General features: G+C 36.0%; 1 protein-coding gene across 6 annotated transcripts in view; it reads right to left on the bottom strand.

The window, feature by feature from the left end:
• SCAPER (S-phase cyclin A associated protein in the ER) overlaps positions 1-16,558 on the bottom strand; it is a 616,772-nt gene that overhangs the window by 359,457 nt on the left and 240,757 nt on the right. For all 6 annotated transcript variants that reach the window (XM_004468178.4, XM_004468179.4, XM_071214311.1 and 3 more), the window contains one exon: positions 2,381-2,536. In XM_004468178.4, the coding sequence (XP_004468235.1) occupies positions 2,381-2,536 (156 nt within the window). The remainder of the gene's footprint in view (positions 1-2,380; positions 2,537-16,558) is intronic.

Here is a 16,558-nt window from a genome sequence, read left to right as displayed (position 1 = left end):
TCAGTGTATTTTTCCAAGAATGTCAGTATATCGCAAGTAAATTTATGTGGGTAGGCTTTTAAATTTTCTTTGAAAATTGTGTCCACAGGAAATTTCTACATTTTAAAAAGATAATTCTGAGTGATCAAACAATAGCTAAAGTGGTGGTAGGTAAAGGAAATTGCTTACAACTCTCAGTAAAAGAAATACTGCTTTCCTTTAAGCTCTAAAGAATGTTCCAAATTATGAAATGAGACTCATCATTTTTAAACTGAAGATTAAGTACTTTATTGCAAATATTCAAAACTGCAAAATGCAGAGAAGGGAACTGTGATGGTTGTTAGGCTATTGTGTCAACTTGGTCAGGTAATTGTGCCCAATTGTTTGGTCGAGCAGGCACTGGGCTAACTGTAATACAAGGGCATTTGTGGACATTGAGTCAACAATGACTTTACTGCAGTGGTAAATCATAGATAGGTATTACAATTACATCAATCAGGAGATTGCCATCAGCAATGAGTGACATTTTATCCAAGCAGATGAATGCCTTAAAAGGGGAAGTGATTCCAGCATTGAGAGAGAATTTCCCCACTTGTCTTTGGACGGCCAATGTCTCCCAGAACTAATCAAGAATCTTCATTGGAGCTTCTGGTTGCACCTGCCTGCAGAACCTGTGCATCCCCATGGCTGCGTGAGAGTCTCATAAAATCACAAACTATTGACAGATATCTCTTGTTGATTCTGTTTCCCTACAGAAACCTAACTAATATAGGAACCAAAGTATCTCTTTAGAAAACAGACAACTTTACTCATTTTTATCTTCCCAAAACCCTGCAGAGAAGTCACCTCTTCTGAAGAAATTTTCCTGACATTCCATTCCCACCAATAGAGTCAATTATTTCCTCCTCTGTGGTATCTCTGCACCTTGTACTACTTCTATTACATTCTTTTACACTGATACTTTTAGCAAAGAAGGCAGGGATCATATTTATCTCTGAATTACTAATGCTTAAGGGTTATGAAAAGTCATACATCATTTACAAAATATACTTATTTTTATGAAATAGTCCAGCTATTAAGAAAGAGAGAATAATAATGTTGAAGGGAAGCCTCAAATAAAAAATTAAAATGTCATGTTATTTTATTTACTCATTTAAGGGTATAAGTTGGTAGAGTATTAAGTTATAAGTTTTTAAAAATGAAAAGTATTGCTACTCCTTGAAGGAAAAGCTAAAATTTCTCTAATAGAAGCATTCAATATTTTTAAACTTAAGTTAGCCTGGCACTCAGATTAAAATAAGACATTGAACTATAATCAAGTAAAAATAGGAATTAAGATGAAAATGCCTGCTATGTCCACAAACAACAACAACCGATCAATAAAATTAGGAAGTGTATTTATTAAAACCATTAGTGGCATTCAACAGAAAAAAATATAACATTCCTAATTTTAAACATAATAATGCTCTTAATGATCACCCCCTAACTCTACATGCAGTGCTCTCTCATATCTCCTTCTGCGTGGAATGTCCTCCCAAACCACTTGACGTCATATGCATCTGCTTCATTTTTCAAAACTTAGTCGAGGTATCGCATCATCCAGGAAGTTTGTCCTGACTTTCTCATGCCCTCCCCACTCCCAATTTGAGTAAGGTGTTCTCTTTTGTGTTACTGCAAATGTACTTATCATAATGGGTTAACATTTTGTTTATGTATAGATCACAGTGAGAAGGAACTACTGTTTTTATGTCCTTGGGCCTAGAACGGCATATGACTTACAGTGGTAATTCAGTAAATGATGACTGAATGAATGAAAAAATGAACAAATAGATATTACTGACAACAAAATATGTCTGCACTCACATTTAAATATTGCTAAATTTGATCTCTATGTCAAAATTGTCAGATCCCAAAAGAGTGCTTGGGCAAGGGCTTTCTATTAAGGAAGAAGAGCTGAAGTAGATTCTAATCAGCAGTACAGTTTATGTCTTAATTATTCTTCCCATTCTGAAAATGATACCCAACTAACATTTGTTACAGAGATTAAAACCTCAGCAGTTAAGGTATCTGATGAGACTGTCAAGTAAATGACAGATGCTCTTTGTTGTAAGGATAAAGATTGCCCAGTTCTTTAAGGCAATGTATACTGATTTAAAAGCAGTCCCTTTTATTTGTGGGAAGAGTTGAGTCCTTCATTGGTTGAGGCTAGATTCTAATTCTATGACTGCAGTCTACTCTAAGTGAGTACACACTTCTTTTATTCGTGTTTCCAAACAGTGCTATACCAAACCACAAACTCTTGGGAGCAAAGACTAGGTCTTACTCTTCTCTGTATCTTCAGCCCATAGCTCAGAGCCTGGAATATGGTGAGTGCTCAAATACTTGCTGAATAAAATTCTACCTGCACAGCTTCATCCCGGGCTTGCTTTTCTTCCTGTCTTCGTTGACGCTCTTCCTGTAACTCATTAAGCCTCTGCTCATATTCCTTCAATTTTGACAGAACATCATGGCGTTTATTCTGGGCTTCAAGGGTATTTATAAAGGCAATTTCATTTACCTTCAAAAAAAAACAAAGAGTTTCAAATCAAATTAATCTTAAGGCTTATCACAAAAAATATTTAACTATCTCTATAATAATATAAGGAAGTGGTAAGACAGAAAACAAAAAACTAAATGACTTACACAGGGTTTTAACCAATATTTATCTCAAAATGGATATAATAAGGTAGGTTCGTGAAACCTATCACAAGATATTTCATAACTCTTAGGTGAGAAAGTTTGAATATATTTTTTAAATTTTTATTATCTTTTTTTAAAAAAAGATACATAGATCACACAAAATGTTACATTAGGAAATATAAGAGGTTCCCATATATCCCACTCCCCACACTCCCCACTCCTCCCACATCAACAACCTCTTTCATCTGTGTGGTACATTCATTGCATTTGATGAATACATTTTGGAGCTACACAGCATGGATTATAGTTTACATTGTAGTTTACACTCCAAGTCCATTCAGTGGGTTATGGCAGGATATATAATGTCCTGCATCTGTCCCTGCAATTCAGGACAACTCCAAGTCCCGAAATTGCCCCACATCACAGAGGGAAGGGGCCCCTCTTCTTCTTCCTCCCTGCCCTCAGCAACTCCCATGGCCACTGTCTCCATATCCTCCATACCCTAAGGCACATAAAAGTAGACAAATCATATACTCATCTTTCAAAAGGCACTCAAAATAGAAGACAGCTATATATATTTAAAGTAAATGGATCCACACTATAGCATGGCAAACATGTTGAGCAAAATCAATATGAAAGAAAAAGGAAAGGCACCTAATATACTGTAATGGTTAAGTTCACGTGTTAACTTGGCTAGGTTACGGTGCCCAGGTATTTCGTCAAGCAAACACTGGCCTGAGTTATATACTGTGAGGATATTACAAGGATTTAAATTATTAGTCAGTTGATTATATCTATGGCTGATTACATCTACCATCAACAAAGGAGACTGCCTGCAGAAATGAAAAGTGTCATCCAATCAGCTACAGGCTTTAAAACTGATGATTCCAACAGTCACACAGCTTGTCCCAGTTTATTCATTGAAACCTTCATCAATACAGCCTCTTTGGAAAACAGCCTGGCAGTATTCCAAATAGTTAAATACAGAATTATCATATGAACAATCAATTCTGCTCCCAAGGAGCATCAAAACATTTGTCCAAGCAAAAACTTGTAAGCAAATATTCATAGCAACCTTATTCCTAACAGACCCTGTAAAAGTGGAAACAACCTAAATGCCCATCAACTGATAATGGGTAAATAAAATGTGATACATCTATACAATGGAATATTATTTGGCAATAAAAAGGAATGAAAACAACAACACAGATGAGTGTTGAAAGCATTATGCTAAATGAAAGAAGTCGGACACAAAAGTTTCTATGAATATGAAATATCTAGAATAGGCAATCTATATAGACAGATTAGCTGTTCCTTTGTGTTGGAAGGAGGAAGGAGGATTTGCGGGAGGCGGGGAAAGAGGGAATGACTGCTGATGGTGTAGGGTTTCTTTGTGCAATGATTAAAATTAATTGTGGTGATGGTCACACAACTCTGGGAATAAAACAAAACCACTGAACTGTTCTTTACATGAGTGAATTCACTTTAAATGGGTGAATAATATGATATGGAAATTATAAATCAATAAAGCTCTTATATTAAAAATCAATAACAAAGTAATCTGTGAAGATCCTTGAATATTAAGAAGCTAAACAATATACTCTTTTTTTTAAATTTAACTTGTTTATTTATTTATAACAATATACTTTTGAGTAAACCATAGATCACAGGGAAGTGGCTGTGGCTCAAGCAACTGAGCTCCTGTTGACCACCGGGAGGACCTGGGTTGGATCTCCAGGACCTCCTGGAAAAAGAAAAGGGGTGTCTCAGACCAGTGCAGAGAAGGCAAGTCCCCCTCACGGTGAAGAAACATACCAAAAAGACAATGACACAACCGGATAGGAAAAAAAAAGACATCACAATGGCAATTAGAAAATATTTTGAGCTAAATAAAAATTAAAACACAACATTTCAGAAAGTGTGGCAAGCAGCTAAAACAAGTGCTTCAAGGGAAATATACTGCAATAAGAACTTATATTAGACTCTGGACTGACAATGTGACAGCCAGATCCTGAGCCTCAACAGACTCCAGCACCTACAATCTGATTTATTGGACTTACCACACTCAGCTAAGATGGAGTTGAAGAAGGACAACCACCACACCATGGAGCCTAGAGTGATTACAACTGAAAATGGGAGGATTGCATCCAGCATCCAGGTGGAATCTGACCCTCCTCTTGACATAGAGGTGCAATGGACACAACCAATCCAATGTCCACATAGAAGAGGTGGCATTGGATTGGGAAAAGTGGACATAATGGACAAAGGGTATGGGGAAAGGCAGGAAGAGATGAGAGGTGGAGGCGTCTTCGGGACATGGAGCTGCCCTGGATGGTGCTTCAGAGGTAATCACCGGACATTGTAAATCCTCACAGGGCCCACTTGATGGAATAGAGGAGAGTATGGGCCATGATGTGAACCAATGTATATGAGGTGCAGAGGTGCCCAAAGATGTACTTACCAAATCCAATGGATGTGTCATGATGATGGGAACGAGTGTTGTTGGGGGGGGGGAGAGGGGGGGTGGGGGGGTGGGGTTGAATGGGACCTCACATATATATTTTTAATGTAATATTATTACAAAGTCAATAAAAAATAAAAAAATTAAAAAAAAAAAAAAAAAAAAGAACTTATATTAGAAAAACAGAAAGTTGTTTAAAGGCAATGGCTTAAGTCTCCACCATAAAAGACTAGAAAAAAAAAAAAGAGTAAATAAAATTAAAGCAAGATGAAGAGAATTAAAAAGGAGCAAAAATAAGTGAAAGAGCAATCTAGAGATTCAGCATAATACCTACCAAAATTCCAGCAGCCATTTTTGCAGAAATGAAAAAGCCAATCCTTACATAAATATAGAATTATAAGGGGCCCCAAATCACAAAACAATTTCAAAAAAGAAAGCTGAAGGACTCTCACCAATTTCAAAACTTACTACAAAGCTACAATTATCAAAACAGTGTGGGGTACAGGTATAGTTCAGTAGTTGAGCGCCTGCTTCCCATGTAAGAGGTCCTGGGTTCAATCCCTGGTATCTCCTTAAAAAAATAAACAAAACAAAACAAAAAAGCACTGGTACTGGCATTAAGTATAAACATGGAAGAGAACTGAAAGTCCAGAAACAGACCCACACATCTATGGCTAGTTGATATTTTCCAAGACCATTAAATGTGGAAAGAGTATCTTAAACAAATGGTGTTGGGACAACTGGATATCCACATGAAAAAGAATAAGGTTGGAACCCCTCCCCACAAACACATACCATATATAAAAATCAACTCAAAATAGATCAAAGACCTAAATATAAGTGCCAAAAACATAAAACTCTTAGAGAAAAACATATGGACAAATCTTCGTGACCTTGCATTTGGCAATAGGTTCTTAGATCTGACATCAAAAGCATGAAAAACCATTAAAAAAACACAACACACACAGGAAAATTTGAATTATTTTTAAAAATTTTCCATTTATTAGAGAATATTACTAAGAAAGTAGGAAAAAACAACCTATAAAATGGGAAAAAAAAAGAGTTACAAATCATGTATCTGTTCAAGGCTTAATATAGAGAATATATAAAAAAAACTCTTAAACCTAACAATAAAAAGACAAACAATCCAACTAAAAACTAGGCCCAGGACTTGACATTTTCCCAAAGAGAATAGACAAATGGCCAATATGCTTACGGAAAGATGCTCAACAACATTAACCACTATCATTACAGAAATGCAATCAAAACCCTAATAAGATATCCCACATGTCAAACCCACTAGGATGGCTACTGTTAAGAGAAAAAAACAACAGAAAGTAACAAGTGCCAGAAAAGATGCAAGGAAATGGAAGTTTCATGCATTGTTTGTGGTAACGGTAAATGGTGGAGCCACTGTACAAAGCAGTTTGGCAATTCCTAAAAAAATTAAATACAGAATCATTGTAAGACCTGTCAATTTCACTCCTAGGTACATAAAAAAAGAAACTGAAACTGGGACTCAGATACTTGTTCATGAACCCCAGTTTTATAGCAGCATTCTCTACAAAGGTGGAAACAACCCAAGTGTCCAAAAACAGTTAAATGGATAAACAAAATGTGTTATGCACATGGAATGGAATATTATTCAGCAAAAAAAAAAAAGGGGGATGAAGCGATGATACATATTACAACATGGAGTGAACTTGAAATCATTATGGTGAGTCAAATAAGCAAGATACATAAGGACAAATACTGTATGGTTTCACTTACATGAAATATCTAGAACCAACAAATTCTTGAAAGAGACAGAAAGTAGATCAGAGGTTTTCAAGGGATGGGCAAAGCAGGTAAGGAGGAGTTGTAGCTTGATGTGCAGAGTGATTAGAAATTATTTTAAATGACAGATAAAAAAGAAAAATGATAGAGAACCATGAACCAAAACCTAGTTCTTTGACAAAGTCAATAAAATTGATAAGCCAACTGATTAGAAAAAGAGAAGACAAACTATTACTATCAGGAATCTCAGAGAAGACATTACTGGTCCCAGAGATATTGAAAAGTTAGTAAAGGAATATTATGAATAGATTAAAATAAATTACATAAGTTAGAAGAAATGGACAAATTCCTAGAAAGATGCAAATTATAAAAAAGAAACAGATATTATCATTAATCCTATAAATATTAAAGAAATGGAATTTTTTAACAAAATCTCTCCTGCAAAGAAATCCTCATGTTCAGATGGCCTCACTGGTGACTTTTTCAAAACATTTAATTAAAAACTTACGACAATTCTACACCATCTACTATAGAAAACTGAAGAGAAAGCACCCTTTCCAACTTATTTTATGAGGTCAGCATACCCTGTTACCCAAACCAGACAAAACATTATAAGAAAACTAAAGACCCTTATCCCTTGTGAATATCTATGCAAAAATTCTTGCCAAAATTTTAGCAAATTAAATCCACCAATATATAACATAATGGGTTTATCCCAGATATTTATGGTTTAACATTTGTAATCTATCAATCAATGGAATTCATCATTTTAACATATTTTAAAAAGTAAAACCACGTGATTATCTCAACAAACATAGGAAAAGCAAGTAAGCAAATGCCAAGTCCATTCATGATCAAAATTATCAGCAAACCAGGAAGAAAAAGGAACTTCCTCAATGTGACAAAGGGTATCCATGAAAAATGTACAGCGAAAATCATACTTAATGATGTAAGACTGAATGCTTTCCTCCCTAAAAATAGAAACAAGGCGATGATGTTACTTTTCATAACATCTATTCAACATTGTAGTGATCTTAGACAATGTAATAAATGGAAAAAAGAAATTTTTAAAAATAAAGCTTTAACAAGAATAAAACTAGAATAAATAAGTTTAGCAAGGTTAAAGTAAATATACAAAAATCAATTATATTCCTATGTAATAGCAACAATTAAAATTAAAAGTTAAAACAAAATACCATTGACAACAGCTCAAAAATTATGAAGTACAAATAACTTTTTTTTAATTGACTTTGTAATAATATTACATTAAAAATATATATATATGAGGTCCCATTCAACCCCACAAATAACTTTTACAAAGGACAAGCAAAAACAAATACCTTTATAAATGGAAACCTTAACCATGCTCATGTATCAGAAGACTTAATATCATCAAAATGATAATTCACCTTTAATTAATCTATAAATTCAATGAAATTCCAATCAAAATACCAGAAGTCTTTTTTGCAGAAATTCATACAGTGTCCAATAATTTATATGGAAAAGCAAAGAGTATACAATAAATAAAATAATTTTGATGAGGAACAATGCTAGAGAATTTACACTATGCGATGCCAAGATGCACTATAAAGTAATCAAGCTACAAAGTGGTATGGCATAAAGACAACATTCAGTTTTTAAAAAAAAATTCATAAATAGACCCACAAAAAAATAGCGACCCCATTTTTAACAGATGTTCTAAGAAAATTCAATGTAAAAAGTCTACTCTTTTCAATGAATGATGCTAGAACATTCATTAAAAAAATAAAAAATCAAACCTCAACCCAACCTCACACCATACACAAAAACTTCCTTGAAATGGAATATAGATCTCAGTACAAAGCTAAAAACTTCTAGAATCTTAGTAAACTTGTTTCTGTAAAGATTTTTTAAACAGGGCTTAAAAAAATCCAAAGTATAGAAGGAAAAAAGTCAATAAATTGGACTTAAATTTTAAAACTTTACTTTAAGAAATTGAAAAGAAAATTCATAGACTGGGAAAAATATTTGCAAAACATACATCTGAATATTTAAGATTATATAAAGAACTCTTAGAATTCAAGTTTGTAAGAAAACAAACAATCCAACTTAAAAAAAAAACATGCTATATTAACAAACTTCACCAAATAAGAGATACAGATAAGACTTAAGTATATGAAAAGATGACCATCAATAACCATTAGAGAAATGCAAATTAAAATCAGATGAGGGGTGATGACATCAACATGGCAATGTAAGATATCCCCTGGAAAAGTTTCCCCTCAGAAACAACTACTGAAAGGACAAATCCTTTGTTTGGAATTCTGGAGAACAAGAGAGACTGGAGGAATCCACAAAATTCGACTGAAGAAAAAGAGAAAAGAACACACCAAAAACAGGTAGGAGATTTATGTCTCCAACACACCAGTCTGGACCCCAATCCAGACCCCTCCCCCTCACTCTGTCCAGTGCAGCTGAAGAGTAACAAAGAAGCAGCACAGCCCAGGTCCCTCTGGCCACAGATGCAGACTCTAGAGCCATTCATAACAGCAAGATAAAAACCCACACATATCCAGGCACAGGACTCCAAGTTTGCAGAGACCCAGGGTGAAATGCAAGCTGCTGAAGAACACTTTATTCAACAGGGATAAAAGAGACCATGGCAGAGCTTCTGGCAAGTCACTGTTAGAGAAAAACAGTGCTCACTGGGACAGGGAGACTGACAATTGCAGACAGAAAGTTTATTGAGACACTCTCCCAACAGAAGGGGTCTGAAGAATAGACTTCGGCCCCCTTGTGGGCATGGTGGGGGTCTGAAGAGAGTCTTCAGCCTGCCCCTGGCAGAGGGAGTCATGAATTTATACAGTACATCTATAGGCAGGAAAATGCTCAGTCAGTGGGAGGGGGCTGGGGCTTGGGTAAGACCTGAGGGCCAATAGGGAACTGCAGAGGCGAATTTTTCCCCTTGTATGGCTAGGGGGTAGTGAGCTAGAGGTAGTGAATTCTAGGGATGTGAGAGGGACTGGTGGTTCCATGTGACTCCTTTGTTTATTCTTGTGAGGAAATGAGCTGTATCTGAACACATAGGCTCTGGATGGGGGGCTGTTCTATGTCACGGGAATGAAAGTCACTGTTAACCATTGTAAAGCCTGTGATCAGTTAATCATTATAAACCTTGTAAGGGAGAAACCTCTAACAATACACACATTCAATCCAGTCTCTGCTGGATCACCTGAACACAAAACAGGCCTTTCTGTATTGACCCCATCTCACTCCCTGGGGTGGGATATCCTAATGGGAAAGAAACGGCAGAAAATCCTCACAGGGGGAAAAAAAAAAGGAAAACTGGAATGCTGTAAGACAGGACAGGTCCCAGACTTGAAAAGTGAATTGAAAAGGGGGCACTGGGTGAGGGAGCTTATTTAAACAAATCATAGGAGCAGAGGAGAAAATTCTGCACAAAAACAAACAGAAAGATCAAGATTCCTAGATAAGGAACAAAGGAAAGGAAGCTTTCTCATGGAAGGGAAACAATTGCACAAAAAAGGTAACTCTTAAAAGTTGTACCACATACCCAGGGCAAAATTCAGGTGTAGACCTGAGAAAATATGAACAGTGAAACACATGTCCAAAAAGCCCAACACACTCCAAACAGAATAAACCCAAATACACCTACATTGATACACATACTAACCAGAATGTCAAATGCCAAAAATAGAGAGAGAATTCTGAAAGCAGCAAGAGAAAAACATACAAGGAATCCTTAATAAGACTCTTACCGCAGTGCAGACTCTTACCAGAAACCATAAAGGAGGGAAAGCAGTGGTATGATAAATACTTTTAAGGTACCAAAAGAGAAAACTTGCCAGCCAAAAATTCTTTATCCAGCAAAACTGTCCTTCCTGTGGCATGTCACAGTCTCTCCCTTTTATTCTGTGTTCCATTTTATCTTTTTCCTTTGTCTTTCTCTCTCTTCATCTGAATTCCACACTCTTATAAAGGACTCCAGTAATAGGATTAAGACCTACCCCATTTGAGGTGGGTCACACCTTAATTGAATAGCCTCATCAAAAGGTGATACTTAGAACAGTTTTATATCCACAGGACTCAATTAAATTTAAAAAACGTGTTTCTGGGGTACATACATAAAGTTTAAGACCATCACAACAATGACCAAATGGGTTCAACATAAGAAAATCAATTAATGTAATGTAACACATTAACAAAATGGAGGGAAAAAGCACATGAGCATCTCAATTGACAAAGAAAAAGCATTTGACAAAATCCAGCATCCTTTCTTGGTAAAAACACTTAGAAAAAGAGGAGGAGGAGGAAACTCTTTCAATATGATAAAGGGCATATATGGAAACCCCACAGTTAACATCAGACTCAATGGTGAAAGACTGAATGCTTTCCCTCTAAGATCTGAAACAAAGCAAGAATGCCCAATGTCACCACTGTTATTCAACACTATCCTGGAAATTCCAATCAGAGTATTTAGGCATGAAAAAGAAATAAAAGGCATCCAAATGAGAAATGAAGCAAGCCTTTCAGTATTTGCAGGTGACAATATAGAAAGGACTGAAAAATCTACTAGAACTAATAAATGAATTCAGCAAAGTGGTGGAGTACAAGAAGAAAAAGCAAAAATCAGTAGTGTTTCCATACACTAGTTAATGAGCAATCTGAGGAAATCAAGAAAAAAAACTCCATTTACATTAGCAACTGTGGCAGTTTGATATTATTTATGAATTCCAAAAAGAGATAATGATTATGTTTGTAAACTGGTCTGTTCCTCTGGGCATGATACCCTTTGACTGATTTAAATTCAAAGGTTTTATGTTTCCTTGATTAAATCAAGATTAAGGCTTTGATTTGACCATGTCATTAGGGCATACAAGGTTGAGTCCCCACCCCCTTGATGGGTTATATAAACGGATACTCAATTAAGAAGCCAGATACAGGGGAAGCAGATATGACTCAAGTAATTGGGCTCCCACCTATCACATGGGAGGTCTGGGTCTGGTTCCTGGTACCTCGTAAAGAAGATGGCAAGAGAGCAGGCTGGTGCAGAGAGCTGACACAATAAGATGATGCAACAAGAGACACATGGAGGAATACATAATGAGACATATAACAAAGCAGAGAGCAGAGGTAGCACAAGAAATTAGGTGCCTCCCTCCCACTTGGGAGGTCCCAGGTTCAGTTTCCAATGCCTCCTAAAAAAATAAGACCAGCACACAACAAATAGACACAGTAATGCAAGCAACAAGGGGGTGGGGAGAAATAAATAAAATAAATCTTTAAAAAAAAAAAAAAGAAGCAGATACACAGAGAAAGAGAGACAGCTCCATAGACATAGTCGAGGCCCTGGGAAGAGAGACAAGCTATTCACCTGATAGTTTACAGCTGACTTTGTGAAGAGAACAGAGCAGATAGATGACCCTGGAAAGAAACAAGCCCTGGCAAGAGAGATAAGCCCTATGCCAGTCTATAGCTGAGATTTGGAAGAAGCTGGACTCATGGAGCCTTAAGAGGGAAAAGGAAGGCTGAACCCTCACAGATGTCCCCCACCATCTTGCTTCAACACGTGGCAACAAAGATTGGTAATGAAGTTACCATAAATTGGACTCTTTAGGGCCTTATAACTGCAAGCTTTTACATGTAATAAATACCCTTTATAAAAGCCAAAAGATTTCTGGTACTTTGTATCAGCACCCCTTTAGCTAACTTATAAAGCACTAAAAGAATCAAATATTTAGGAAAATATCTAGCCATGGATGTAAAAGACTTCTACGTGGAAAACCATAAAACTATACTAAAGAAATTAAAGAAGACCTAAATAAATAGGACACTTCATGTTCATGTTCAAAATATTAAGATGTCAGTTTTACCCATAATGATTTACAGATTCAATGCAATCCCTATGAAAATTCCAAACACTGAATTTTCAGAAATGGAAAGCTGATCATGAAATTTATTTGGAAGGGTAAGGGTCCCAAAATAGCCAAAAACATCTTGAAAAGGAAGAACAAATTTGGAGGACTTATACTTTCTGACTTTAAAATTTATTACAAAACTACAGCAGTCAAAACAGCATGGTACTGGCACAAGGACAGATGTATATACAAATGGACTTGAATTGATAGTTCAGAAATAGACCCTCACATCTACAGCCAGTTGATTTTTTTAAACACTTTTACTCAAATATATTCTTAATGCATAAAATCCACACAAAGTGTACAATCAATGGTATTTGGTATAATCACAGAGATGTGCATTCATCACTTCAATGTATATTACAGTGTTTTCATTATTCCAATAATATTTTTAAAATAAACAACAAACAAACCTCTTCCCCTTTATAGTCATCTCCTAAGCTATCCTTCCCCTGTCATACATAATGGCTATTCTATTTACGTTTCTCTAATTTATTTATATTTTGTATAGATGGAGTCAAACAATACGTAGTACCTTTAGTTTCTTTCATTTAGCATATTTCCTTTTTTTTAACCATTGATGAAAGAGTAACTACAACCTACTGTCCATAGTTTTAGCTTTGTTTCATTTTTTTCAACATAAATATTAATTTCTCTTACAATTTCTTCTCTAACTGATTGTTTAGGAGTGTTTTGTTTAGTCTGCAGACAATTGCAAATTTTGTCATTTCCCATCTATTATTGATTTCAGCTTCATTCCATTATCATCTGAGAAGATGCTTTGGATAATTTTAACCTTTTTATATTTATTGAGACCTGCTTTGTGACCAACATGAGGTCTATCCAGAAGAAAGATCCATGAGCACTTCAGAAGAATGTATAGTCCACTGATTTGGGGAGCAATGTCTCTTAGGTCAAGCTCATTTATGAAATTGCTCAAGTTCTCTGCTTCCTAGTTGATCTGTTAATTGTTGTATTTAATGATGTGAGTGGTGTATTGAAATCTCTAACTATTATTGTAGAACTTCTATTTCTCCTTTCAGTTTTGCTTCATGTATTTCGGGACACCTTGTCTAGGTACACAGGTATTCCTCCTTCCTGGTGGATTATCCATTTTATTAATTTATAATGCCCCTCTGTATCTCCTATAACTTTTTTGCAATCAAAGAATATTTTATCCAATATTAGTATGGCTACCCCTACTCTTTTTCGGTTACTCTTTGCATGAAATATCTCTTTCCAACCTTTTTCTTTAACCTATTTGTATCCGTGGATATAAGCTGAGCCTCTAATAGATAGCATATGGATGGCTCCTGTTTGTTTTTTTTTAATCCATTCTGTCAGCCTGTATCTTTTGATTTGGGAGTTTAATCCATTCACATTCAATGTTATTATTGTAAATGCATTATTTACTTCCACAATTTTATCCTTTGGCTTTTATATGTCACATCTTAATTTCATCTGTTCTCTTACCCTTTTGGTTATCCTTTCTAATAGTCTTCACTTCTACACTCTACTCAAGTCTCTCCCTCCTCTGTTTTCCTTTTGGGCTGCAGAACTCACTTTAGTGATTCCTTTTTTTTTTCTTTAAGATTTATTTATTTAATTCCCCTCCTTCCCCGGTTGTCTGTTCTCTGTGTCCACTTGCTGCGTCTTGTTTCTTTGTCCACTTCTGTGGTCGTCAGTGGCTTGGGAAGTGTGGGCAGTGCCATTCCTGGGCAGGCTGCACTTTCTTTCGCGCTGGGCGGCTCTCCTTACGGGGGCGCACTCCTTGCGCGTGGGGCTCCCCCACACGGGGGACACCCCTGCATGGCAGGGCACTCCTTGCGCGCATCAGCACTGCGCATGGGCCAGCTCCACACAGCTCAAGGAGGCCCGGGGTTTGAACCGCGGACCTCCCATGTGGTAGACGGACGCCCTAACCACTGGGCCAAGTCCGTTTCCCTTAGTGATTCCTGTAGATCCAGATACTTGTTTACAAACTCTCTCAAGTTTGCTTTTGTTGTAGTTTTGTTCAAATATCATCCTGATGTTAACATCTTGTAACATTAATGTGCATTTATGTTGTTTCAGAGGAAAACAATCTTATATATACAATATTACCCCTACTCATTTTTCAGAGGAGGGTTCACTATGCTATATAGTCCTATGTTTCGTGCTTTAGATTTCCTTCTAGTAATATACAGAACTTTAAACTGTTCCTTCCAATCGCTATCATACCCATATATTAGCACTGCTAGTTACAAACATTATGATGTGCTTTCACCATTTCTATTCATTTCCAAAGATTTATGAACAACCTGTTTTTAACCAATTCCGTACAAATTAAACCTCAGATTTCCATTTTCTAACTTCTTTCTATTTTTCTGGTGACCTATATTCTAGTTATTAACTTCCTGAGTTTCCTCATTATACTTAGTTCATAGTAGTAAAATCATACAGTATTTGTCCTTTTGTGTCTTGCTTGCTTTACTCCATATAATGACCTCCAGATTCATCCATTGTGTCATATGCATCATGACTTAATGTTTCTTACAGTGTAATAATATTCCACCACATTGATATAATGCAATTTTTAAAATCCATTCATCTCCCTTGATGAACACCCGGACTGCCACCTTTTGGTAAGTGTGAATAAGGCTGCTATGAACATTGGTGTGCAGGTGTCTATCGGCATCACTGCTGTCAGTTCTTCTGGGTATGTATCTAGTAATGGTATTGCTAGATTGTATGGCAGAACTGTATTTAACTGCCTCACGAACTGCCAAAAGTCTTCCATAGTGGGTGTCCCATTCTCCATTCCTACCCACAGCATTCCTGCATCTCCACATCCTCTACAACCCTTGTAACTTTGTCTTTTTAACAATAGCCATCCAAATAGGTGTAAACTGATACCTTACTAAGGTTGTGATTTCTATTTTCCTAATAGCTAGTGGTGCTGAAAATGTTTTCATGTGTTTTTTCACCATTTGTATTTCTTCTTTGGACAAATGCTCATTTTTTAATTGTGTAGTTTGTCTTTTTATTGTTGAGTTGTAGGATCTCTTTATATATAATGCAAATTGAGCCCCTATCGGCTTTGTAATTTCCAAATATTTTCTCCTATTGAGTCAGATGCCTTTTTACCCTTGTGACAAAGTCCACTGAGGGGTAAAAGTGTTTCTGTTTATTTCTGAATATTTTAAGCTCATTTTCATATTTGAAGGACTATTTTGCTAGAAAAAGAATTCATGGCTTGCAATTTTTCTCTTTCAGTACCTTAATTATATCATACCACTTCTTCTCAACTCTAAGGTTTCTGATGAGAAATCTGCACTAAGTATTATTGGGCATCCCTTGTATGTGATGGTTTGCTTCTCCTTGCTGCTTTCAGAATTTTCTCTTTATTTTTGGCATTTGACATTCTGAGTAGTATGTCTTGGAATAGGTCTATTCTGATTTATTCTCATTGGAGTATACTGCACTTCTTGGACATGTAAATTTGTTTTTCATGAGAGTTAGGAAATTTTCAACCATTATTTCCTCAAATATTCTTTCTGCCCCTTTCCCTTTTCTTCTCCTTCTGGAACTCCCATGACACATATGTTGCTGCACTTCATACTATCATTCAAATCCTTGTGCCCTTGTTCAATTTTTTCCATTCCTTTCTCTCTCTTCAATTTCAGCTATTCTGTCTTCTTTTTTACTTATTCTTTCTTCTAGGATTTCAAACCTGCTGTTTTATGTCTCTAAAGTGTTTTTAATC

The sequence above is a fragment of the Dasypus novemcinctus genome, chromosome 3, assembly GCF_030445035.2.
Source record: "Dasypus novemcinctus isolate mDasNov1 chromosome 3, mDasNov1.1.hap2, whole genome shotgun sequence".
NCBI classification, from domain to species: Eukaryota; Metazoa; Chordata; class Mammalia; order Cingulata; family Dasypodidae; genus Dasypus; species Dasypus novemcinctus.
Note: the sequence above shows the minus strand (reverse complement) of the source record. Positions and strands in the feature narration are given on the sequence as shown.